General features: G+C 38.2%; 1 protein-coding gene across 5 annotated transcripts in view; it reads left to right on the top strand.

Moving 5' to 3' along the window:
- GPC6 (glypican 6) overlaps positions 1-23878 on the top strand; it is a 1170736-nt gene that overhangs the window by 1060113 nt on the left and 86745 nt on the right. For 4 of the 5 annotated variants that reach the window (XM_050766550.1, XM_050766548.1, XM_050766551.1 and 1 more), the window contains 2 exons: positions 15418-15561; positions 19952-19981. In XM_050766550.1, the coding sequence (XP_050622507.1) occupies positions 15418-15561; positions 19952-19981 (174 nt within the window). The remainder of the gene's footprint in view (positions 1-15417; positions 15562-19951; positions 19982-23878) is intronic. The other variant, XM_050766549.1, reaches the window with a different exon arrangement.

The following is a 23878-nucleotide window of genomic DNA, read 5'->3' on the forward strand; positions in this document are numbered from 1 at the left end:
AAATATGTATACATTGTGAAATGGTTAAATCAAGCTAATTAACAAATGCATTATACCTCAGATTTATCATTTTTTGTAGTGAGAACACTTAAAATCTACTCTCTCAGCAATTTTCAAGTATAAAATACATTGTTATTAACTACAGTTTAGCTCAAGTATTCTATTAAAAATTCTTCAAGAGATCAAATGGACTGTTTATTACTAGAATGTAAATCAGACGTTTTTGTGAAAATTTTCCAACTACCATTATTACAGTATTGCTGTTAATAAACAATGTACTTCAATATGATACATATCTTTGTAAGAAATGTTAAAATCAAGAGTAGAGATAATATAGGGAGGCCGGGCATGGTAGTTCACACCTGTAATTCCAGCACTTTAGGAGGCCCGGGTGGGCAGATCACCAGAGGTCAGGAGTTTGAGACCAGCCTAGACAATATGGTGAAACCCCGTCTCTACTAAAACTACAAAAATTAGCCGAGCACAGTGGTGCACACCTGTTAATCCCAGCTACTCAGGAGACTGAGGCAGGAGAATCTCTTGAACCTAGGAGGCAAAGGTTGCAGTGAGCCAAGATTGCACCACTGCACTGTAGCCTAGGTGAGAGAGCAAGACTCCATCTCAAAAAAAAAAAAAAGAAAGAAAGAAAAAAAGGGATAATAGAGGGCATGTAAGAGTCCACTCACATGAGAGGACACAGGACCAAGGGTCAAAAAAATGGCAGAAACAAAATAGTATGTCTGGTAGGGCTGGCACAGAGAAAAGAGGATGCAAGGAATTAAGGAAGAGGAGAGGAAGAAGAGAACAACGAGACTCTTCAGGAAAGAGGGAAAGGAAGCCAGAAGCCTAATGTGGAAGACAGAGTTAAGAAAGAACTAAAGCCAGCTTTAAATATCATGGAGAGGTAAAGGTGGTTGGAATTTAGACAAATTCCATGGGAAACACCAACAGGATTTGCTGGTGGAACAGATGTATTCTGAAACGAGATTTTATTTCATCAGGGGAATGGAATTTACTTTTAAATTTAGAAATATGTAGTTTCATTTACCATATAAGCCACATCCATGAAATTATAATACACATGAAGTAGAATCTAAAATCTATATTCTAGCTAAGAACTGGGTGGTTGAATTTATCTTTTTTTTTTTTTTCAAAGAAACCCTAGGACACTGTTGATAAACAGTCTCGTCACATTTGAAGTTCTAGCTTTCCAGACTGAGGCTGAGTATTTACATAACCAGAAATATGGTTAACTTCTGAGAGGCAAGCTCCAGGTGAGGCCAGAAGCTAGCTCCTAATTGGGGCCAGACATCCTGAGGGTTGTAAAGTTTAGAAATTAAAATAACTTTTTCGTCTAGAATATGATTGGCAACTTCTCCTTTGGAAATCATTTATTGTATTAAAGCAGTTACTATTAGAAGTCATTCCCAGAGCCTCTTTCAGGAACGCAACAATATTTGTAACTGCCAACTCATATTTACTGAGTGCTTACTGCCAGGGACAATACTAAATGCTTTACATGGTTTCTATTGTGTAATATTTATAATAGTGCTTGTGATGAGATACAGCTCCCTAATTTGCAAAGACAGAAAAGTTATTTTCCAAGACAGAAAAATTAGGTAACTTACCAAGGTTTGACGGTGCAAAGGGTAGAAGAGCATCTGATTCCAAAGCACATCTCGCTAATCGATGCATAACCCTAACCCTAACCCTGACCCTAACCCTAACCCTAATGATGTCAGTGCCTACTGAGTCAATCTCACACAAGGGCAAGGTTCAGTAAATATTTACTGAATAGATTAAGTATTAGGAGAAAGTTCTACAGCCAAAGGTAGCAAAGCCAGGAGGACCCAAGCTCCCTCTTTCTGACTGATTCCTTTTACAGCTACGCCTAGTACTTCCACGTGATAAATTCTAATTAAATATTTCTCTTATCCATTGCTTCCAACCTCTCCTAGAGTTTTAATAGTACACAATATAAAATCCTTTTTTCTCTCTATGTATCTGAAGGCCGAAGGTGAACACACCACAGTTTCAGATGGGACATCTCTTTCCCCAAACTCTCACATCATATCTAGGAGAAGGAATAGCTAATCTTTTTCTGCCTAATAATTGAGATCATGAATAAGTGGGACTTACAGACCAAAAGAAAGATTTATTCTCACCACGTATATTCATGCTCCAGTCTTGTCTCAGATCTGTTTTTATAGGGACTGTCAGATCCATTTTCTCTCTTTTTAGCCCACAAGGAAGCTATTAGGGATGAGGCACATTGAGATTATTTCCAAAAAATACATTGGCTATGTCCAGTTGTATAACCAAGTTAGAATATTTTGGTAATAACATGACACTTATTTCAAACTCCATTTGTATACCTTTTGTACAATATTATATGTACATATACATTTTTAAAGACCAGGGGCAAGAGCCTATTAAAACTTTCCCAGTTTCCTTTTGCGGACAGAATCTCCTAGTAACAGTGACAACCATGGTTACCATTGGTGGAACACCTGCTGTATCCTTTCAACCAACGCTCTGCCAAGTACCAGGCACAAGGAATACAATACAGAATGCTATGGTCTGGCTCTGTGTCCCCACCCAAATGTCATCTCTGAATTGTAATCCCCATAATCCCCACATGCCAAGGGAGGGAACTGGCAGGAGGGGATTGGATCATGAGGGCAGTTTTCCCCATGCTGTTCTCATAATAGTGAGCGAGTTTTCCCAAGATCCAGTGGTTACATAAGTGTTTGACAGTTCCTCCTTCACACACTCTGTCTCACCCACCGCCATGTAAGACACACCTGCTTCTCCTTCTGTCATGATTTTAAGTTTCCTGAGGCCTCCCCAGCCATGGGGAACTGTGAGTCAATTAAACCTCTTTTCTTTATAAATGACCCAGTCTTGGGCAGTTCTTGATAGCAGCATGAAAATGGACTGATACAGAGGACAAGACAGAGTCCTTCCTCTGGTGACATCTTGGTCTTTCTAGATGTCTTCTGTATTTATTTCAACTCCTCACAGCACTCCTGTAAAAAACATTCATTTCTTTGTTATACAGGTAAGAAATGTTAAGTCTAGAGAGATTAAATAGTAAGCCTGAGGTCATGTAACAAACAAGTGGTGAGTAAGCCTGAGGTCATGTAACAAACAAGTGGCAAATGGGGATTGCAGCCCAGGTCTGTCAGATTCAAAGAGAAAGACTTTCCCAGCATGCCATGCTGTTTCCTCAGTAATTACCCTCCCACCAGCACCAGATAGACTTCAGCCTTTGAGGATCCAGCCGTCTAAGGGAGGACTGTTGCCCACAGCATACTATAGGGAACCTGTTGATAGGAAACATAGTTGTTAGTGCTTCAAGCCCCAACCAAGCTTACTACATTCATCAATTTCAATCTTCATCAGAGGCACGGAAGAGCCTTCATTATTCCACCATCTTCCACCACCACAGTTACCCAACAGTTCAGAACTTTGCAGATTTGTGGAAATTCCCCAAGGGAAGGGAGAAAAAACCTGAATCCCTGCCTTTGAATTTCAGATGTGTGGATAACTTTCTTCCTATCCTATCAGGGAGGATGAAACTGATCTCACTATATATCATTTAACTATATTCGGAATAATTTCAAACCTAATCTAGGAAAAGATTGGTTTGTCAGAGATAATCTAAATTAAGAAGGAAGACTTATTACATTCCAGTTGAAACCATCCATTCAATTAATTCTTACTACCGACGAGGGTAGAACGCATTAAAGATGAGCAGGACAGCCTTCAGGTACTTAATTTTCTCTAGACAGTTTTTCCCAATCTACAGCTCAAATGAAGATGAAAAAAAAAAAAAAAAACCTTAAGAGAACAGAACAGAGAATGTAATAACTTCTGTCTCCAGCTATTGGGGCTTAGTTTCCTCATCTGTAAAAGGAGGGGTTAATTTAATGTCCCCTGCCCACTCCAATAGTTTATAGTTTTATGAACATGATCACCTTGCTGATTATTACAGGTTTCTTTTTCCAACATCCAGATCTTTCTTTTTTCTCTAGATCTTTTTCCTTTCAAAATGTTCAGGGATAAATAATACCTTGGAAATTTCAGATGGAGAGAATATCTTCTTTCAGATATCAGGATTAGTTTAGAATTTAGTTCAAATAAATATATTTTTATTCCAGTAGCATTTATCTTTTTTTTCCTTTGAGCTCCTGTATTAGCATGTCTGTTCTAAGGCAGTGAGCATATTATTCCTTTTGTTATGGTTATTTTTATACTTACTTTCTCCTGCCCAGGATTATAAATTATTTGAGGACAAGAGTTACATCTTATTCATTCTAACATTCTGCAAAGAGTCTTCCTAACACATTGTTTTACACATGGAAGAAACAATACATTGTGCTGAGTTGAATTCAGAACATGAAAATATAATGCCAGAGACACTTCCAGTGATAAGGAATAGAAAATACCTTAAAATGTACTTGAAGTTAGTCTAGTATTCTTTAGAATAACATAGCAGTTACCAGGTCAGATTTTGACACGAGACTGACATGGGATCTCGTTGTTCTGTGTTGTGTGATTTGGGGCAAATTTTTTATCTGTCTAAATTAACTCACATTAAAGATGAGAACGACTATAGTACCTATTCATAAGGCTATTTGATAGCACAATGATATAATCCACGTAAAATGTTTAGCAAGGAATAAGTCAAATCAAAACCACTCCTAAAGGCTAAGCATTTTAATTGTTATTATTAAAAACATCTATGGAACCTAAATTCTAAAGAGCATTGACTCATTGGTCTTGTCTTACCTATGATACTCTGTGGGGTTGTTTTTAGCATCTAAGATCAGAAGATCAGACTTGCAATCCACCCCCCTGCATTTAAACCCACTGATGTATGGTGTTATTTTTGATGGCAGGGAATCATTTAGAAAGGGAGATGGATCTGTAAATAAATGTCTATGAACAAGGCTTTTATGAGAAAGCAGGGTCAAGGGAAGGGGTGGTGCTGGAGACTGTGTCAGCAATCCAACTCTAGTTTGTGCTGTTGGCCACACCAACACCTCCACAGCAAAGAGCTTTAGAGGAATTTCCATGTAATAATAATTTCCACATTATTCTTACATTGAGGGGAAAATTGGCCTGCTCCATTGACAGGTGGTTTGGTCCCTTCTGCCTGATTTCTGAGAAAAAAGTGAATGGCCATACTATTTATAAAGCTTTATATTCTATTTCTACTTCTTTCGTTTTGTTTTTTAAAGGAAAAGAGCATGTTCTCAATGATTTCTAGATTCACAGTATCTTCTCTATTGAAATTCTGTTTGTATTCTGCCTATCAGTTCCCACTTACAGCACTCCACCGAGAAACAGTGACCTTGAAACATCGTTTATTTTTTGATGTCTTCATCACCTAGCACACAGAAAATTGGGGTTTGTTCTATTCCTGCTTGTAATATTGCTGGATAACAGGGTCAGATTTTTCAGATGCTAGATACAGGCCAGAGGGAGGAGGGAAGCACACCTTTTCTTATAAAGTAAAAGGAAGGTTTGAAAAAATGCTTATGATGTATTTATGTGATATGCATCCAGAGCAAACTAGTTTTAACTTTCCTTGCATGTAAAAGGGATAAAACAAAAATGTTCTCCTTTTGATGATAAAGTAAAACTCCTTTATCTCTAATCTTTAGAGATTTATCTGAAGATTTGCTTTCAGTGTAACTTCAGGGCCAAAAGATGAGAAGATTACATTTAATGTAGCCTACTCAAGAATAAATGACGGAAACACAATTCAGCTTTAACACTCAGTGTGTATTCTTAGGAACAAGAGAAGGTGCTCTCCTGGTCTCCTGAAAAAAAGTCTCCTTCCAACTTCTTCGTACTTAGGAGAAGAGCACCTGCTATGGAACTGTGCTTCTTGTAGGCAGTGAAGTATTGTGTTAGAGAAATTTCAGTGGCCTCTGCCCAGTCTCATAAACATACCTCCTTCTCCCAGCTCTTAGCACTTCCCTTCTATGTGGTGATATACGATCTGGTTTGGTTCTGATCGAGTCATTGCCTCAGCCAGCCTACATTTAAACATGTGAAGGAGGCACATCTGTGGGGGAAACATGCTCATTTGTAGTGTTTGCCCATGTCTGTGGTGTAATTACTCCCTCGTGCAGATTTCAGACTACCCAGATGATGTCACTGAACACAGAGTAGCACACCCTGGTGTAAAATTTCCACCTTACCGATATGACTGACACGATTAACCTCAAGAGCATAGATAATAGTAAATTAATTAAAAAGTAATGAGATTTTAGTATAATTATGACCTTTGTTATTAATATAATTTATATAACTAAGTTTATACAACTTAACTTTTAATAATCAATGTGTTTAAGCACATTATTAATAATAAACATTATCAATTAATAATAAACATATTATTAAACACAGTTGCTACTGACTTATGAAATTCCTAAAAATTTAACATGTAGTTTCATGGGCCAGCAAGATCCAGGTCCAGCATACTACTGCTTTTCTAGGAAGATTTCTCAGATGCCCCAGCCTGGGTGAGTTGCCCCTGCAGGTGTTCCATCACACTTGTTACATTCTATAATAATTGCCTGATTTCTTGTCCAAACCCTCTTGGGAGTAGTGACATGTCCAGCTGGCATATCCCCAGCCCTTATGTTTGTGACACTCAACAAGTATTTGTTGAATCATGGGTGGAAGGAATGGTAGAGCCTGTCTGATGTAAATTACATGTTTACTTATATTCTGCAAAGTGATCTTACAGAACTGCTTTAAACCTTACAAGCAAAGGGCATATGAAATAACAATCATTTAGTCAGGCCAAGAGGATTAGGGCTTTTTTCCTCTCCACACTCAAAAATTTGCCTTGTAAAGTTCCTTGTAACTCCTCCTTCCTCACCATTTGGAAGGAAATATCAAGGTGTTTTGCTGCCTGAGAAATGCAAATCCTTCAGGGAAAAATGTCTTCTCATGCAATGCAAATGAAAAGCATTTCTTTTATTGTAGAAAAGATTTTAAGAAGTATGCAATACCTCGTACAGATATTCTGGAACCAAGCTGTGTGAGCATCAGGAGTAAATTTTTTAAACCTTAAAACTGATACAGTAGCTGACTTTTAAAAATTGAGGCCAATGAAAAGTGGACAAAACTAAAACTGATGGCTTGACTTGGTTCAGTAGAACCCAAAATTCTCCTAACAGAGTGCTGAACCCATCCAGGGACACAGAGTTTGCCAGAGAACTTGGCCTGGGGACCATTATAATCAATCTTTAAGGAAAGAAAAGCATGAATCAGGGAGCAAAGAAAAAAGAGAAAAGCAAAATGAGAGGAAACGGAAGAAAAAAGATGACTAGAGAAGAGATTATTCTAAGATCTAAGGATGAATAACTGTTTAGTTAGAAGGTAACCCATAAAGAAAATTACCACACTAATTTTTTTTTTAAAAAACTGACATTTAAAATGATTTTGTAGTGAGTATAATAATTTTATATCTAAAGAAAAAGTCATCATCAAGATGTTTTAAGTTTATATTCAGGAAAACACTTTTTAGGCTATTAGATGAATGCTGTTAGAAATCCCCTAAAAGTGTGTGAAATGAATTTCTAAGGTGCCAGTTATCTTATGTAATGGTATAATGTAGCTCTTTTTGCTACTACTTTTAATGAAATGTTTTTTAAAATATTGCAACTAATTCTGATTTGCTTCCAAATGATATGTGAATGCTCCCAGGCACACACATTTCAGTCAGCACTCCCACTTTGAGAAAGGCCCTAGCTCTGTGCTTAACCTAGACCATCGTTGACAAGGATAGGATACAACTGCTGCAATGTACAGATGCCGCTGTTTATCATTTTGACAGATTGATGACACCAGGAAGGGCGGCTCTGTGAAGAGCCCAAGTTGTCTGCCACTTTGCAGTAAGCAATGGCCATTGCCTGAGCTCTGAGCCCAGCTGTCTCCAGCACCCACGGCTCTGATAGCTCTCCCATGGGCCAGTCAGGAAGCCAATCTAACTATTTTGTGTGCAAGGTCCTCCTAACGGGCTAATCAAGCTCACTGAGTAGCTATTATCAAGTGATCAAGAAACAGTATTTTGGGTCTCGTTATCACTTTAAACAAAGTTGTCCATTTGGCTTTGCTTTAATTTAGCCCAGTAAATGTAGTAAAGGAAATATCAAATAGTTTGTTTTACATGGATACATGATTCATTCCTTCAATCTGAGGAAGAAATGTTTAACCTGGATTTTGAAGAGATAATTGATCATTTGAGATATATATAAAACATATAGCATATAAAATACATAGCACAGTGCATATAAAACGTAGTACAGTGAAGTGTCTGTCCTATCATAGACACTTGATAAGTGTTCATTGTCTTTCCTTTGCTATCTTTTCTTTCTCATTACAGAAACCTACATGCTAATTGCCTTCAATAAATGTTTGCAAAAGGGGAAGATTATGACTAAAAATTTTATTTCTTCATAATCTTTCATTCTTAATTTTTTAAACACATATCATGTGCTGGGGACTCCCACAGATACTGGGATACAGTAATGAACAAAATGTATGAAACCCTAATCATCATAGAGCTTAAATTATGTATGTGTAATTCTGCGTAATCCTTAGATTTGATTTATTACCCATTATTATTCTATTTAATTACAGATTACTTAGTTAAAATAAGACACCTTATACCTCATGTTTTCAGTGTATTCTTCTATGCATCATATCATTCTATCTTCCCAACAGCTTTGAGAATTGGGGAGAACATTGTTACCCCAAGGTCACACAAGTATTAGGAGAAAGATTAATATTAACACTCTAAACTTTTAGACTTGTGTTTGTGACCTTTTACAATGTTCTGAATGTATGTGTCTCTCCAAATTTCATATACTGAAATCCTAACCCCTAAGGTGATGGTATTTGGAGGTGGAGGCTTTGAGAGGTAATTAGGACATCTGGGTGAAGCCCTCATGAGTTGGATTAATGCCCCTTCAGAAGAGGCCTGCGGGAGCCTGTTAGTCCTTTTTGCCCTTCTGCCATGTGTGGACACAGCAAGAAGGTGCCATCTACAAAGCAGAGGGCCCTCACCAGACACCAAATCTGTTGGCACCTTGATCTTGGACTTCACAGCCTCTATAATTGTAAGAAATAAATTTCTGTTGTTTATAAATTACCTAGTGTAAAGCATTTTGTTATAGCCACCAGAATGCACTGATAACACCTACTGGTTACTCCACAGCCATTTCTTGTGAAAATAATGGCTGCACCTGGACAAATATATGGTATCCAGACTAATGAAGATATGATAGCTTCTAGTTGCTTGAATACAAATGGAATAGATTTGAATTTCCCAAGTAGTAATCTAATAATTCATTCATTGACACTGTAATATAAATTAGAATCTCATAGGTAAATAAAACATTACTTACCCTCAAAACATCAAATCTAATTAAATCTAGGTAACATTAACTGTTACCTGGATTTAATACAAAAGATTAGAGTTCTGTTTGCAAATTTCAATATTTGCCTATATGAGAATAGCAGCACCATTCCTCCATTATAGAAACCTGCTGAGTGGAAAGTGAGAAGACAGAATTTTTAAAACACAGGAGCCGAGACAGGATTCACCTGCAGCCACTGCTTCTCAAGTTGCCAGTAATGACTTTTTTTAATGTATAATCAAGCTGCCAAAGACAATGAAGAAGATAAAGAAGACAAAGAAATAAAAGTATAAAGCTACATGTGCCTCCGAAAGAGTGGGCACCTTAGTTTATTTTAAGAGAAGTATGTTAAGATGCCCTAATATTTTTAAAGGAAAAATGCTTTTATTTAGAAACCTAAGACACAGCACTTAAACCTTTTATCACCACACCTCCGTCTCCTTCCCATCCCTCCAGAATTATAAAGTGTCTCCTTTCAGCCCTTCCTGTCCTAACGTCAGCTTTTTAAATCTCAGAATGCCAACAGACTTCTGAGATATTATCTTAGTAATCCTCTTAAGAAAGAGGATTCATGAGCCAGATATCTTCCTAAAATCCACAGGTTTTGCAAGTCAGCGAGGTGGAAGGAGAATTCCTTTGTACATCTGTAGCATCTGCCTACATTGAGGCTTCCAAATACTTTCCCGAATTATCTAATTATCGCTTTCAACATCCCTTGGAGAGAAGCAGGCAGGGGTCAGGAGGTGATAATACCGATTCTATTTCTTAAAGGGGTAGAGCAAATGATTTGTACCACAATAAGTTGGCTTATCCTGAAGCGATAACCTCTAAAAACTTCTGTTCTGTTGTAAAAAGAAGCCCTTTAGTGTCTTAAAATAGCATTCTTCTCTGGAATTAAAAGCAGAGGAGGGTGGAACAGCTTCACAAATACCTCTAAGTAAATGCAGTTCTATCTGAATCACGTCTCTCCTTGGCAGGTTACAACCACCTTCACAGTATATCTCAGGGTGAATTCTTTGGAACACCAGTCTTATGAGAACCCCATGAGGAAACCATGGTCAAATAGTTTTGGGAAACACTACCAATGTCATCCTCTCTTTCATTGAGTCTGACCACGTGTTAGCATGATGGAACCCTTGTGAGGGTACCTAATTTAACTTTGATAGGTGCAATCTATGACTTATGTAACCACTGTTTGCCCCTGAAAATAATATTTTGTGGAAAACATTTAAGAGACATCCACTAGCAGGGTGTGCTTGGCATGCACCTGTGGTCCCAGCTACTCGGGAGGCTGAGGCAGGAGGATGGCCTGGGCCCAGGAGGTTGAGGCTGCAGTGTGTGGTGTTTGTGCCATTGCTCTCCAGTCTGGGCAACAGAGTGAGACCCAGTGTCTAAAAAAAAAAAAGTAAAAGATTTTTAAAAGGTTAAAAAAAAAAAAAAAAAAAAGAAAAAGAAACATCAGCCCAGACATTTTTTCTTCAAATTTTATGTAGAAAGCCAAACTTCTGGAAAATACAGATTATGACATGATAAAATTAACTAATTATCAGGCGTGTACTTTTCTTGACACATGGTTCTGTTTTTCTGCCTTACATATTGTACTTTATCATCATAGTGTGTCTGTGTGGTAAATAATATTGTTATTCCCATTTGACAGAGGAGGAAACTGAGGCTCAGAGAGGACCCTGTAAATATTGGCATGGTAATAGGCTGTCCTCAGCCCCATCCATCTGCCCACCTGTATATACTTGTCCTTGGTAAATGCAATGTTTCACGGCTTTAAGTACCATCTTTAAGCTGATGATCCAAATTGCCATCTCTAGCCATAACCAATTGATCTTCTGACTTTCATTGAACCTACGGCCCTTTCCATCACTTTATTATTTCTCAGTTGTTTTTTCCCTTATTCAAAATGTAAGATGTTGGAATGCCCAAGCCACTGAGGAAAAGGCTCACTGCTCTTTTATACTAACCTAGCCATGGCCCTCATGAGCCGCAACACTGTGCCTAACTATACTGCTGCTAAACTCAGAAAATTGAGACGGTCCAAATTTTCTGCCTAAAAGTTTCCTTTGTCACCCACCCCATGACCCTCATATTTTAAAAATACTTTTTTCAGGCTAGCAGATGGCTTGCTGTCTTAGTCTGCTCAGGCTGCTATAACAAAATGCCATGAACTGGGTGGTTTATAAAAAACAGAAATTTATTTGTCACATGTCTGGAGGCTGGGAAGTCTAAGATCAAGACTTCAGCAGATTTGATGTCTGGTGAGGACCTGCATGGTGTTTTATAGATGATGGCACCTTCGCACTGTGTCCTCACAGGAGACAAGGGGGCGCTCTCTGGATCCTTTGCTGTTGTTGTTTTTTAATAAGGGCACTCATCCTATTCTTGAGGGTAGAGCCTAAGCACCTCCCAAAGGACCTACCTCCTAATTCCACCACATCTGTGATTAGCTTTCAACTTACGAATTATTGGAGGACGCAGATATTCAGACTATAGCACATGTATTAAACATCAAATTGTTAATTTTTACTTTGTAAGTCATCTAAGTTATATGATAGATATATGTTGTTTCAGGTATATTCTCCGTATGAGACTAATACAAAGGGTTTTTTTTTTTTTTTTAATCATTTCTAAGCAAAAACAACTGCAAAGTACTCCTTTGTAAACCGTTCTCATTAGGTTTTGTAAAATTCTGAAAAATAGCTCTTGATCCCTAGGCTGGGATCTTCTGTAACCAGGGGTCCTTGTTCCCAGAGCTCCCAAGATGGCGGCAAGCCTCTCATTCGCTGACTTGGGGTCTTGGCCTCACGGATTCCAAGGAATGGAATCTTGGGCCATGTGGTGAGTGTTATAGCTCTATTAGAAGCCGTGGATCACAGAAGAGAACGGTGGAACCCAGCTACTAGTGTTTAGCACAGTTAGGATGAACCTGGGCACTTTGCCGTGCAGGAACAATGGCAAGCCTTTAGCAGGTCGGGAACAGCAATGGGCACCTCGCTGGATCAGGAGCACAGCGGACACGCTGCAGGATCCCGAGGGATGGAAGTCAGCGGCGGGTCTGCAATGGCGGCAAACAGCAGTGGTGGATGGTGAGCGAAAGCTCAGCTGGAGCCCTAACAAACACGTACCAGAGGAGTGTGCAGTTGCAAGATTTAATAGAGTGAAAGCAGAGCTGCTATACAACGGGAGGGGACCCAAAGAGGGTAGCCTGTTGCCAGCTGGAATGCCTGAATTTATATTCAGGTGATAGATGATTGGCTATTTCTTTACCTCCAATTCTATTTCTTTACCTCCTGTTTTTGCCTAATTAGCATTTTAAGCTCTCTTCACTACCTGATGGGTTGGGTGTGAGCTAAGTTGCAAGCCCAGTGTTTAAAGGTGGATGCGGTCACCTTCCCAGCTCTGCTTAGGGATTCTTAGTCGGCAGAGGAAATCCAGCCAGTCCTTCCTCTCACTTCCACACTAAAGGGTTTCTTTTATGGCACTTCTGTTTTTCTAAGGGTATGATAGGATCTCTGTTTAAGGGCTTCCAAGATGTGAGGTTGTTGGGACAGACTGTCATGTAGTTCTCCACCTGATTATGTGGCCAGGTGTTGTTTCCAAAGTAATTACAAGTCAGTGTTTTCCACAGTTTTGGTCACAGACCCCGTGATTTCTGCATGGAAGCTATCTTCAACATCCAAACCTGACCTAAATAACAGAAACTACTAGGCTATATTAACTAACCTATGTTCTGTAATAATTAACACCCTCCAAAAAAAAAAAAAAAAAAAAAAAGTCGAGCAAACGTGAAGTTTTTCCATTATGATGAAATATCTCCCTAGAACACTAATATTCTTTCAGGGCATTCGTGTTTCTTTGATTTAACTTAACCCAGTGAGCCAGATTTTTCCCAAAGGGTGAATTAAAAAGGTCCGTTAACTCTTTCAGTACCTGGCTTCTCAGCCAGGCCATTAGTATTGTTTCGCCTTAGGCTTTACATTTTTTAAAAGTCAGCTGTCACTTCCAAAGCAATCCAGAATAGCACACTCAACAGATCCCTGGAGCTTTGCAAATGTTAATGCCCTCCATCAGCAGCGACCTTGCCAGGGGGAAGTGATTTAGGCACTAGGGAGAAAAGGGCCCACTATCTTTATCACACCGGTTTACACCATCAGCTTCAGAAATTGTGTGAGAGAAGAAGAATCAATAGTGTGTTAAGACCAGTCTCGAGGAATGCCAAGATAAAGTACCTGCGCTCTGCAAAATGCTGAGTTGAAGGAGAACTTTTGAATACAACAAAAGAAAAATTAGCTGTAGTGGTAAAACAAAATGAATTGTGTCTCAAGACAGAATTTGTCATTGTGAATGGCACTCTAGAGCTCTCTGCGTGCTTCAGTGGAATCACATAATATGCATGATGAAAAATGCTCATTTGAGAGTTAACGCACAATGAAATAACAAAGCTGGGACGAATGCATTGCAAATATACTACATGCAAGTTAAGATCAGCTCATGTAAAGAACCCCAAAAAGTTTACTGAAGGAAAAGTATCTAGAAGAATCATCTGCTATGGAGAAATGGAAGAAATAGAATAAAGTTAAACTTCATCAAAGTTTCCTGAAAATGTTACTGCATTTCCTGTAATTCTAGTAAAGGTATTATCTCTTGATAACCAGCACAGAATGTAAAGCTTCTAAAAACAGCAAAGGAAGATGAATTCCACACCACCCTGAGTGAAATCACTGTGGAAAAGAACCGGCAGCTCAGTCCCTAAGATCATTACAATAAAATGTTTGATTTCCCATAGCAATCTTAATTGTGACATGAACAGCTGTCAACAACAAAATTAGAGGAAGCTGTCATTATATGGCTTTCATCCACATTTGCTTGTCCTATTTCTATACCACTGCTCAAGAGAGTGTTTTTAAAGAATTCTTCCAGTGGAGATTTTCATAACTCAAAGGGGAGTCACTGAAATTATTTGGCTTTATATTCTATACAATGAAATATATTTGTCATGATAACAGGAATCCCAAACGGATGTTTATAGAATGCCAAATTCAAGTATGTAAAAGTGAGACACAATTCACTTAATCCTGAAGTCATTCTATGGAGTAACTATTGCAATCCTTTTTTTTAGGACAGTTGATTCTCTTTATTGTAGTTATGTTCTATAAAGTCACTGCAAACATTGACTTAGCAAATACTGAACCGTTGCGGCAATGAGAAATACAGAGTTAGGCTCCTGCAAGCCACTGGCCACAACAGTTTCATCAATCAATCAATACGTAAACTTGTGTTATGTGTGTTTCTGTGAAAAGACACCTTATTTAATGTATAGATGATTCATTAACATTGAACTCATTGCACTATAACTCAGGCTTGAAGGAAGTTTATCTAACATACATATTTTTGCCCTGAGACACATTACACATCTTGTGGTTAGGAACGCTTGACAGTACTTCAGCCCGATGCTTCGGGACCATTTTAAACATTGAAATCAACAAGAAAAAGCACAAAAATGTGAAAAACATTGTACTAAGTAGACCACAAAGAGAACACTTGTTTCCAATCTGAGAGCTGAAATAAGGAGAGTGTCTTCTCCAACCTCAGCTAGGAACATGACTCAAATTTTTTGGCACTGTGTCTCTATGTCCATGAGAGTACTGTGAGTATTAACTTTGGGGTGACAAATAAATTTTAGTGTGTAAGCAAATTTGCAAATATGGATCTACCAATAATAAGGATTGACTGTGTATGCTGAAACTATGAGTCAGGGAATACAGTTGGTCACTCTCTATCTGTCTGGGTAATTCTTTCTGTCATATTAATGGTTATACTTGTTTACATTTCAAAATTAGAGTGTATTGGAGGTAAAAGTTTCATGAGAAATGTGGACACCATTGCATTGCACATTTCTGCCTCATGAATTTAGGAGAAAACTCACTGTATAACTTTCTTTACTTTTCAATGGTTCTTCCAGGTCTTTCAGGGATGTGGTCAGCCCAAACCTGCTCCAGCTCTCAGATCTGCCCGCTCAGCTCCTGAAAATTTTAATACACGTTTCAGGCCCTACAATCCTGAGGAAAGACCGACAACCGCTGCAGGCACAAGCTTGGACCGACTGGTGAGTATTCTCAAACTGATAACCATGGCGGATGCTTTGTTTTACCAAGGTCATTCTTTGAAACTCCTAGGAGATTCTGAAAAAGTTTGTCATCTCATTCTTATATCTGCTTCTGTTCTTAATTCAAATATTGAAAAGTAATGGGATCTTTCTTTTGGGTCATGTATTGGATTATTTAAGAAATCTATTAATCCATTAAGAAACTATTAACGCATGTGTGCAGTGACCAAATTTTCAACTTCTTATTTCTCATGAAATATTAATTTGAAAACTAAGTTGCCAGTTCTTCCAGAGATATAATTACAATAGCAGATTTCTTACTCATCTGCTTCAGTTCTTTTCTGAAAATGGTTATTTATTCAATTATGATATAATGCAATTTTATTATGACTTCTTATTTGCAAAGTTTTCTGTTTGAAAGACCTTGCCCGGAAACCCCAAATCAATGTTACTATCATTTTTTTTTTCTTTTTTATGTGTCTTTAAAAAGTTGAAATCCTTAGAATTAGTCACTCTTTGAGCTGTTTTTTTTAGATGTGTGTCAGGGGACTCAGTGATATCCATCATCAAAGCAGTTTATAATACTCGGAAAATGCAACCATAAACATAGTAAATACAATTTTTAAATGTGTTTTAAAGGCCACATTTTGCTATAAAAAGTAAAAGTTCATAATTTTAAAGAAATACTGCCTGATTATTTTTAATTCAATTTCTTCCATTTATAGTACTATAAACACTTTATATACCTGCAATTGTTAGTGCTGTTAATGTTGCTTTGCCAATTATCTTGATGTAAAATTAACAGATAAAATCCTTAATGTCATAAAGCACTTGAACCACATCTGACTGTGTCATATAAACTCAGATCTCAAAGACTGCCAGTTATGAAAATACTTTTATTAGTCACTGTTATAAATTATTTTATGATTTTAGTTAATATCCTTCTATAGTGTAGAACTCATAAGATTAAATTTGTTGAATTTGGCCTCAAAGTAAGTACTTCTCAGCATTTCTCTCTATAAAAATCAAATGTGCTTACAACCTAAAGGCCTATCCATGAAGTATCAAAATAAATTTTGTTATAAATTTATTGCCATTTGTTAGCAAATAAAGCCTTCTCTCCAGTGTAGATATTTGTAGTTGCTGCAACCTTCTACTTACCTTGCTTATATCTATTCTTTTTTTTTCCCTTGAGACAGGGCCTCACTCTGTTGCCCAGGCTGGAGTGCAGTGGCATGATCATGGCTCACTGCAAACTTGACCTGCTGGACTCAAGTGGTCCTCCAAGTAGCTGAGATGACAGGCATACGCCACCATGCCAAGCTTTTTATTTTTTTGTAGAGGCATAGTTTTGCCATGTTGTCCAGGCTGGTCTCGAACTCTTGATCTCAAGCAATCCACCTGCCTCTGCCTCCCAAAGTGCTGGGATTACAGGCGTGAGCCAACACGCCTAGTGGCTTACATCTATTCTCTGTTGCAGTTTCAGGAAAAGTTTAAAAATAGTCACCATTTTTCTTTAAAACAACCAATTAAATTCCACCAAATAACTAGTCAAAGTGCTTTAAAAAAAGAATGGTTTTCATTAGCTTATGTTGTTTAAATTTTACTTTACAAATTGCATTGTATATCAAGATCTTTCTAACCAGAGGACAAATGGTGAGTATGGGTTTGCTCCCTTTTTTCCCATTTTCTTTGGCTCTAATTTAGTTATTGGGACAATTCAGTCTTTTCTGAATTTTTGTAAAACCTAATTTAAGAACAGGAGTACAATGTGAGATGAATAAGTTCTAAAGATCCGAGGTACAACATTGTGGCTGCAGCTAACAATAGTGTATCGTTCACTTAAAAAAAACTCTGTTAAGAGGGTAGATGTCATGTTGAGTGTCCTTACCACAATAAAATAAAATAAGAAGTTTTAAAAGAACTGGGGTACATTACACACTTAGTTAGAATTGCACTGAATTTGAACAATGTAATGATATGTATGGCAACTAATTAATTTTTTCCCTTTGAAACAGAGAAGCAGTTTTCCCTCATCCCCAGGAGAAATAAACACACACCCTTAAACAGGGGAAGTAGAGCAAGAAAAATATGTTTCTAAAGACAATATTTTTGCAGCATAGCATAAACTAAATAAAGCTTCAACACTTGGAGAATTTTCTCTGGTGTTTAAAATCTGATGGACATGAAAATTGAGATTTGAACCTTTTATAAAGGAACTTTGTTGGTAATGTTCAAAATGCTCTAGATATAAGGGTCTTGAGTGTATAGACAAGTAGCAAACAGAATGAAAATGTTCTACCTTTTGCACCCCTTAAAAATATATTTTATCAACCTTTTTCTGAAAATGATTGGTAATGGTTAAACGTACGATTACAAGTAAAAGCCAAGGACCAGACTCCGTGCCTAAGTATTTAAATCAATAAGCCAATTTTATTCTAAAACATTCTCAGACAGCATGTAGCATTTACTTCCTCAAAGGTGTGGCTTCAGGCTCTGTAAGTGAAAATTGCAGGGTTTTTTTTTTTATTAAATTAAATTCTGATCCCTTCCCAAATGGTAAGAATCAGTGACGTGTAATGCACAGTCAGCCATAAGCCCACTTGGCTCAGCTCCTGAGAACAAGGCGCTGTTTCCACATCAAACGGAGCTATACCAAGGTTATTCTTGAGAGACACGAGTTAGGTCCAAAGCTAATAACAGAGTCTCGCGCCATTGGCTCCCCTGAGGCCTTCTTCCTTTGGGGGTTCCAATATAGCTCTGAACAGTGGAAAGTCGGGGCAGTTATCCTTGGCAGACTGCAGTACAACAGTCAAACATGCTCATCTTCAAGAAGGATGCACTGCGAAACTATCCAGATGGGTCTGTCATCCATTACAGCCTATTTAGGCTGTTTATAAACAAGGCTCATATTACCTACTCCTGTTTCAATTTTTCCCAGAAAAGATGTTTCCTGAATATTTATAAGAAGCATGTGTCTGAGAAAAGGAGGATAATTGGAAAAGATTTCCCTTCATTTCTTGAAGTGTTTCAGCAGAAAAATGCTTCAAAGGACAATATCAAAACACTACTCCAATCACCCCACCCGTTTTGCCAAAATGAAAATAACTATAAAGCACTTGGAGAGTTACTTCTTAGTGCCATTTAAATTAGTACCTGTGGTAATAACTTTGGGATCTGTTGGTAAATGTTCTTATGTCAGTTATTCTAAAGCTATTTTTTAATGGGAACTGGTAATTATGGGGTTTGCTTTAAAAATAAAACTAACAACCCCAAACTGAGTAAACTGCTGCTAAACCTTATATAAAATAATTGAAAACAAAACTCTCTCTTTAAAAAATGCACCAGTTCCATCATTTAACATCTTATTATATTTATAAGGAACTTATAAATTCTTTTGTATCACTAGGGAACATTTCCATTTGCTCCTCTGAAGTTATATAGGCATAAGAAGCAGTTGAGGTAGTCAGAAGCTTTCAGACATGCTACCCTAAAGTGGTTTTTGTTATCCAAGAATGAGTGAATGTATTTTTATAAATTCAGCTGCTGACAGAAAGCCAACTCATCTGAGACTATCGCAGTCCCTACCGCCAACAGCCATGATTTGTTGAGGATACTAATGTTATCAGCTGCGGTAATTCAGTTAACAGAGTCATCCTACCATCATGTTGCTTTCTTGCCACCAACAAACTTCCCTTAGAAGCCCCTCTGTCCCAGCTGACTATTAATGACTTTAAATCAAACAGACCAGAGATTATTGTTTGCACTCAGGAAGAGACTGGTCATGTTCCTTTATTCTTAAATGTATACTCTGCAAATTCTCTTACATAATTTGATGTGAAACTATAATTTTTTAAAAGGTGGTTCCAATTCACTGGAAATGTCAAGTATAAAAATAAATCAGCACAAAATAGCTCGATTTTTAAGATCTGAGCATCAAAAGGTATTTCAAATTAGCCTCTGTAAAAGGCAATTAGTTGTACAGCTCAGAAAATTAGAGCACAACATGTTCTACAGCTCACAGACGCACTTGGACAGGGAGTGTCAGTTACTTTATTCCAGCTGATTCATTAGAGTAAAAATGGACTGTGCATGGTGTATCTTAGACGAATATGTTTTATAAAAGTAAGTTAAAAAAAAAAATAAAAGCCAGGTTTGGAAGTTAACAAGTTGGTGATGATTTAGACCTGTAAATCTCCAGTAAGTATTCAACACTGTACTGTGGATGTGGATTTCTCAAATATCCTACTGGTCATTCTGAGGGAATTTGGGACGGGGGTGGGTGGAATGCCAACCTACAAAGCTAAACTTTGTGCCTGTGCTGTGCTGTTATGTATAGAATAATCTCTTTTTCTTTTTCCTTTAAATTTGTTTTCCTCTTGCTTCCCAGAGGACTGTGTGGCGGACTATGCAGCATAGTGTAAGCATTGGTCTTCTTCTTCCTCTCATCCCCGTTTGTCTTTGTACAGTCATTCCAGAGGGTCCCTGAGAAAATCCCCCACCACTGTCCCTTTCCAAATTATCTGGAGTGGATTGAATACTGCACTTGGCCAACTTGTTTAGTCGTTTCCTCTCTGCTTGCAATTTATGGTTAACAACCATTTTCATATTCTTCTCCAATGGCCAAGTTTTCAATCTAATCTTGGTGGAAGATGAGCTCATCGAATGGCTGATTTAAATTCTGTCCCAATGTTCAGACAATGTGTAGTCTGCCTGGAAAACTAGCTCTTCCCTGTTAGAATATATTGGCCTTTTTCTTGTGCTAATAAGAACATACCAACATCAGCCCTCATGCATAAGGTGCTAAGGTTTCCATTAGCTGAGACATAGAAAATTTAAGGGATTAAAAAATAGGTTGTTTGCTTTTCATTTTGTATTTGAATTTCCTGATATCTTTCCGAGTATTCAGACCTTTTGGAGAGGGAGCATTGGATATTTTTTACTTGAAAGCTTACCCCCACTATGGGACTGAGGACAAGAACACTCAGGTTATCTTACTTGACTATATTAACCAAAATAGTCAGTTATCTGATCTGGTTTCCGCAATACCACTGCATGCTAATAACACTTTTTATTTTTTTGAGATGGAATCTTGCTCCCTCCACCTCCTGGGTTCAAGTGATTCTCCTGCCTTGGCCTCCCGAGTAGCTGGGATTACAGGTGCACACCACCACACCCAGATAATTTTTGTATTCTTAGTAGAGACGGAGTTTCACCATGTTTGCCAGGCTGGTCTCAAACTCCTGGTCTCAGGTGATCCATCCACCTGGGCCTCCCAAAGTGCTGGGATTACAGGCGAGAGCCACTGTGCCCAGCCCTGATAACACTTCTTAAAGACATGCACCCTACATGGTATCATGGACTGAGGAGGGAAGGTGACTCTCACCTGAGGGGTACGTATTTATTTGTGCAGCACACCTGTGACATCATAGTGCTGTTTGTCTGGCCTTAAATCCAGGCAGTGATAACACGATGTCTAAAATCCCTTCTTTGAAATCATGTTTTTAAAAAGAAATTGTCCCCTGAGTAGTATCCCCATTCATTATTCCTGAGGCCATATGCCCATATCCATATGCCTTGAGACCAGGGCAATTGGGGTGAAGTAAGAAAATTAGGAGGTAAATCTGGAACAGGAACACTGCAGAAAGGAAGACCTTGAGAAGGGGACAGGGAAGACAAATAGCTCAAGGTCTCCTGACACTAAGAGGGAAATGGGAGGGGAAAACGTCATGGGTGGGACAAGTCAGGGTTCTGTTTGATTGGCCCCATTGATAACTAGAGTGGCTTCAGTTAAGTCAGTAGTATCTGTCCTTTCCAACACATTCTCTTGGGAGTTCCAGGTTTTCCTGTAGCTGGTCCAGTTCGGTTCCCTTATCTAATGGTTATCATGACCCTTGTAGCGTTCCCCAAGAGTTGTCACTTCCTTGAACATACTGGAATGAATACATATCATAACATCCCTGTGTCTGCTGGACTTTCCTACTTGTCCCTATAACCTTATCTAGGCCAAGACAAACAAACAACACAAAAACCAGATGTCTGTTTTATATATGAGTCTTCCAAAAATACACTGTAACTTTTGAAATTCATCGGTAGGTCATTGGTGACAAACATGTTGTTAATGTTATTACGTATATATATTTAAGTACTTACAAAAGATCATCAAGATATGCAACTTTTTTAATTGTTCTGAAACAAAATGGACAAAGCAACTAACATTCTGGCATCATTTCCTGCCTTGATGGTTAGTATGAGTTTCAGTAAAGTGCTGGTGATAAAAATGTTCTTCCATGCCTCTTTGGGGCCATTTTGGTGCAATTTAGAAACTCTTGGTTATAAGGAATCAGGAAACTGTCTGTTGTTCATTTTAAATTGCCATGGCATTTCATTGTCACCTCAAAGGATTCTGCACCCAGCTAAATCCACTAGTTTGCATTTCAAAAGGATGTCAGGCTGTGCTTAAGAAACTGCTTTATTATCTAGACCTTCAGCCACTGTGTTTAGGTGAAACTGATATTTCCCAGCTTCCACCCCAACACAGACACACACAGAGACACGCACATGCACACAGACACACACACACACACACACATACACACATGCACTCACCCTCAGTCTTCGCTTGGCGTGAACAAAAAAACTAAAACCTCAATAACAACAGTAAGCCAGATTCTCCACTTTAATTAGTTTTCTAAAGATAAATGGGTCAAGGCCAGATTGGCTTTCAGCCTCCGCTGCAGCTGAATAAATTATGTCCCATTCACCCCAGCAAACAAATGGCTACTGCTTCATCCACTTCAGGTTGTGAACGGCCCGGTCTTGCCTGAACCTGCTTTATCTATTTGCTGTGAAACCCCACTGAGACACCCCAGTTTCATTTTCAATGAACCCTTGGTAATAACAGCAGCAAAATGCAGTGAGCTTTCAAAGCAGGGAGAAAATAAAAAAAAAAAAGTTAAAACCAAACCACCCAACTTATTCTGTCTCTGTTTCTGCTCTTCTCCGGGCAGCATCACCAGCATGTGGTAGCAGGGAGAGCCGCCTGTCACAGGCTTCTTTCCATTTAGGAGGCTGTGGTTGATAAGCCCAAGTGGGGAACATCATAAGACACACATATAAAATGATGGCTTATCTCCAGGATATTCTGCTTATTCCACGGACTGGAAGGATGCACAAATCTAATTCAATGTTATGCACTGTTGGAAACCTGGATGGAACTCCTGCCCTTATGTGGATTTTTTCAGCTCATACCCAATGGGCAGTGAACTATTTTTGCAACCCCAGGAAGCTATTCTTTTGGGCATGTGGAGGAATAGTGAAAATAGAAGGCACATAGTCCTCTCTTTCAGTCCAGGCAAAGTTGTGTTTAATTGCACAGGGCTGTATACCCTGGGGAGAAGGAAGAGTACACTCACTCTAGCTACGTAACTCCCTGGGAGATACTAAAGCCCAGTCCGTATCACTGCTTTAAGACATGTTCAGAGAATCATATGCATTCTGACAACGAAATAATGTTACGCCACATGTTTTGGAAGGGGAACAATTTTGAACAACTTATATTAAGTGTGAGTTATATTAGATCATGTTGGGGGCAATTTATTAACAAAATCCTTTTCAACTCTGGATTAAACTCTCCTTTATCCTCAGAAACACTTAAGCAAGAGCTTTGGTGTCCTCTGTATCATAAAAAATGAAATGTTACACTTTCAGAACCAAAATAGGGCTATTACAGATTTTGTATCTATTTTATGACATGTTGATATGCTTATTTTCTGCTTCAGGCTTTAAAATTTCTTTCAAGAATTCCTAGACTTCAGCTAAACCCAAATTGATGCATTCTGTAGGTATCAATCTATCAATAAATGTATTGATTGAGTTCTTCTCTGTTGCATAGCACTTAGTAAAACTAGCTGCTATGTACAATCTACATTATAGCATGTTGTTAGTGCTGGCGTCATCAAAAGGCAAGTGACTAGAAAAGATGTTACTTTCCAAGTCAGTTAGACACGCTATGTCTTCTCCAGAGAACAGTACATAGTATAGAGGCTCATGGAATATTAATACTAGGATACAATAAATAGGAGTTTGATTTTGCAATCTCAGATTGACTATAACAAAAAAGAATGTGTAGAAGGTATATTAACAAATGAATAATCACTGGCCAAATATGCAAATTAAAAACATTAAACATCTGTAGCATCCTTAACATAGGCCATGTCTAATAGCTCATTTTCCCTTCTTAAGCCAGAACTTTCTGCCCAAATCTTGAACAAATTAAAGAGAAGCTTTGTTGTCAGTTACGAACTAGTCAGATGCA

Source organism: Macaca thibetana, chromosome 17 (assembly GCF_024542745.1).
Source record: "Macaca thibetana thibetana isolate TM-01 chromosome 17, ASM2454274v1, whole genome shotgun sequence".
Classification (NCBI taxonomy): domain Eukaryota; kingdom Metazoa; phylum Chordata; class Mammalia; order Primates; family Cercopithecidae; genus Macaca; species Macaca thibetana.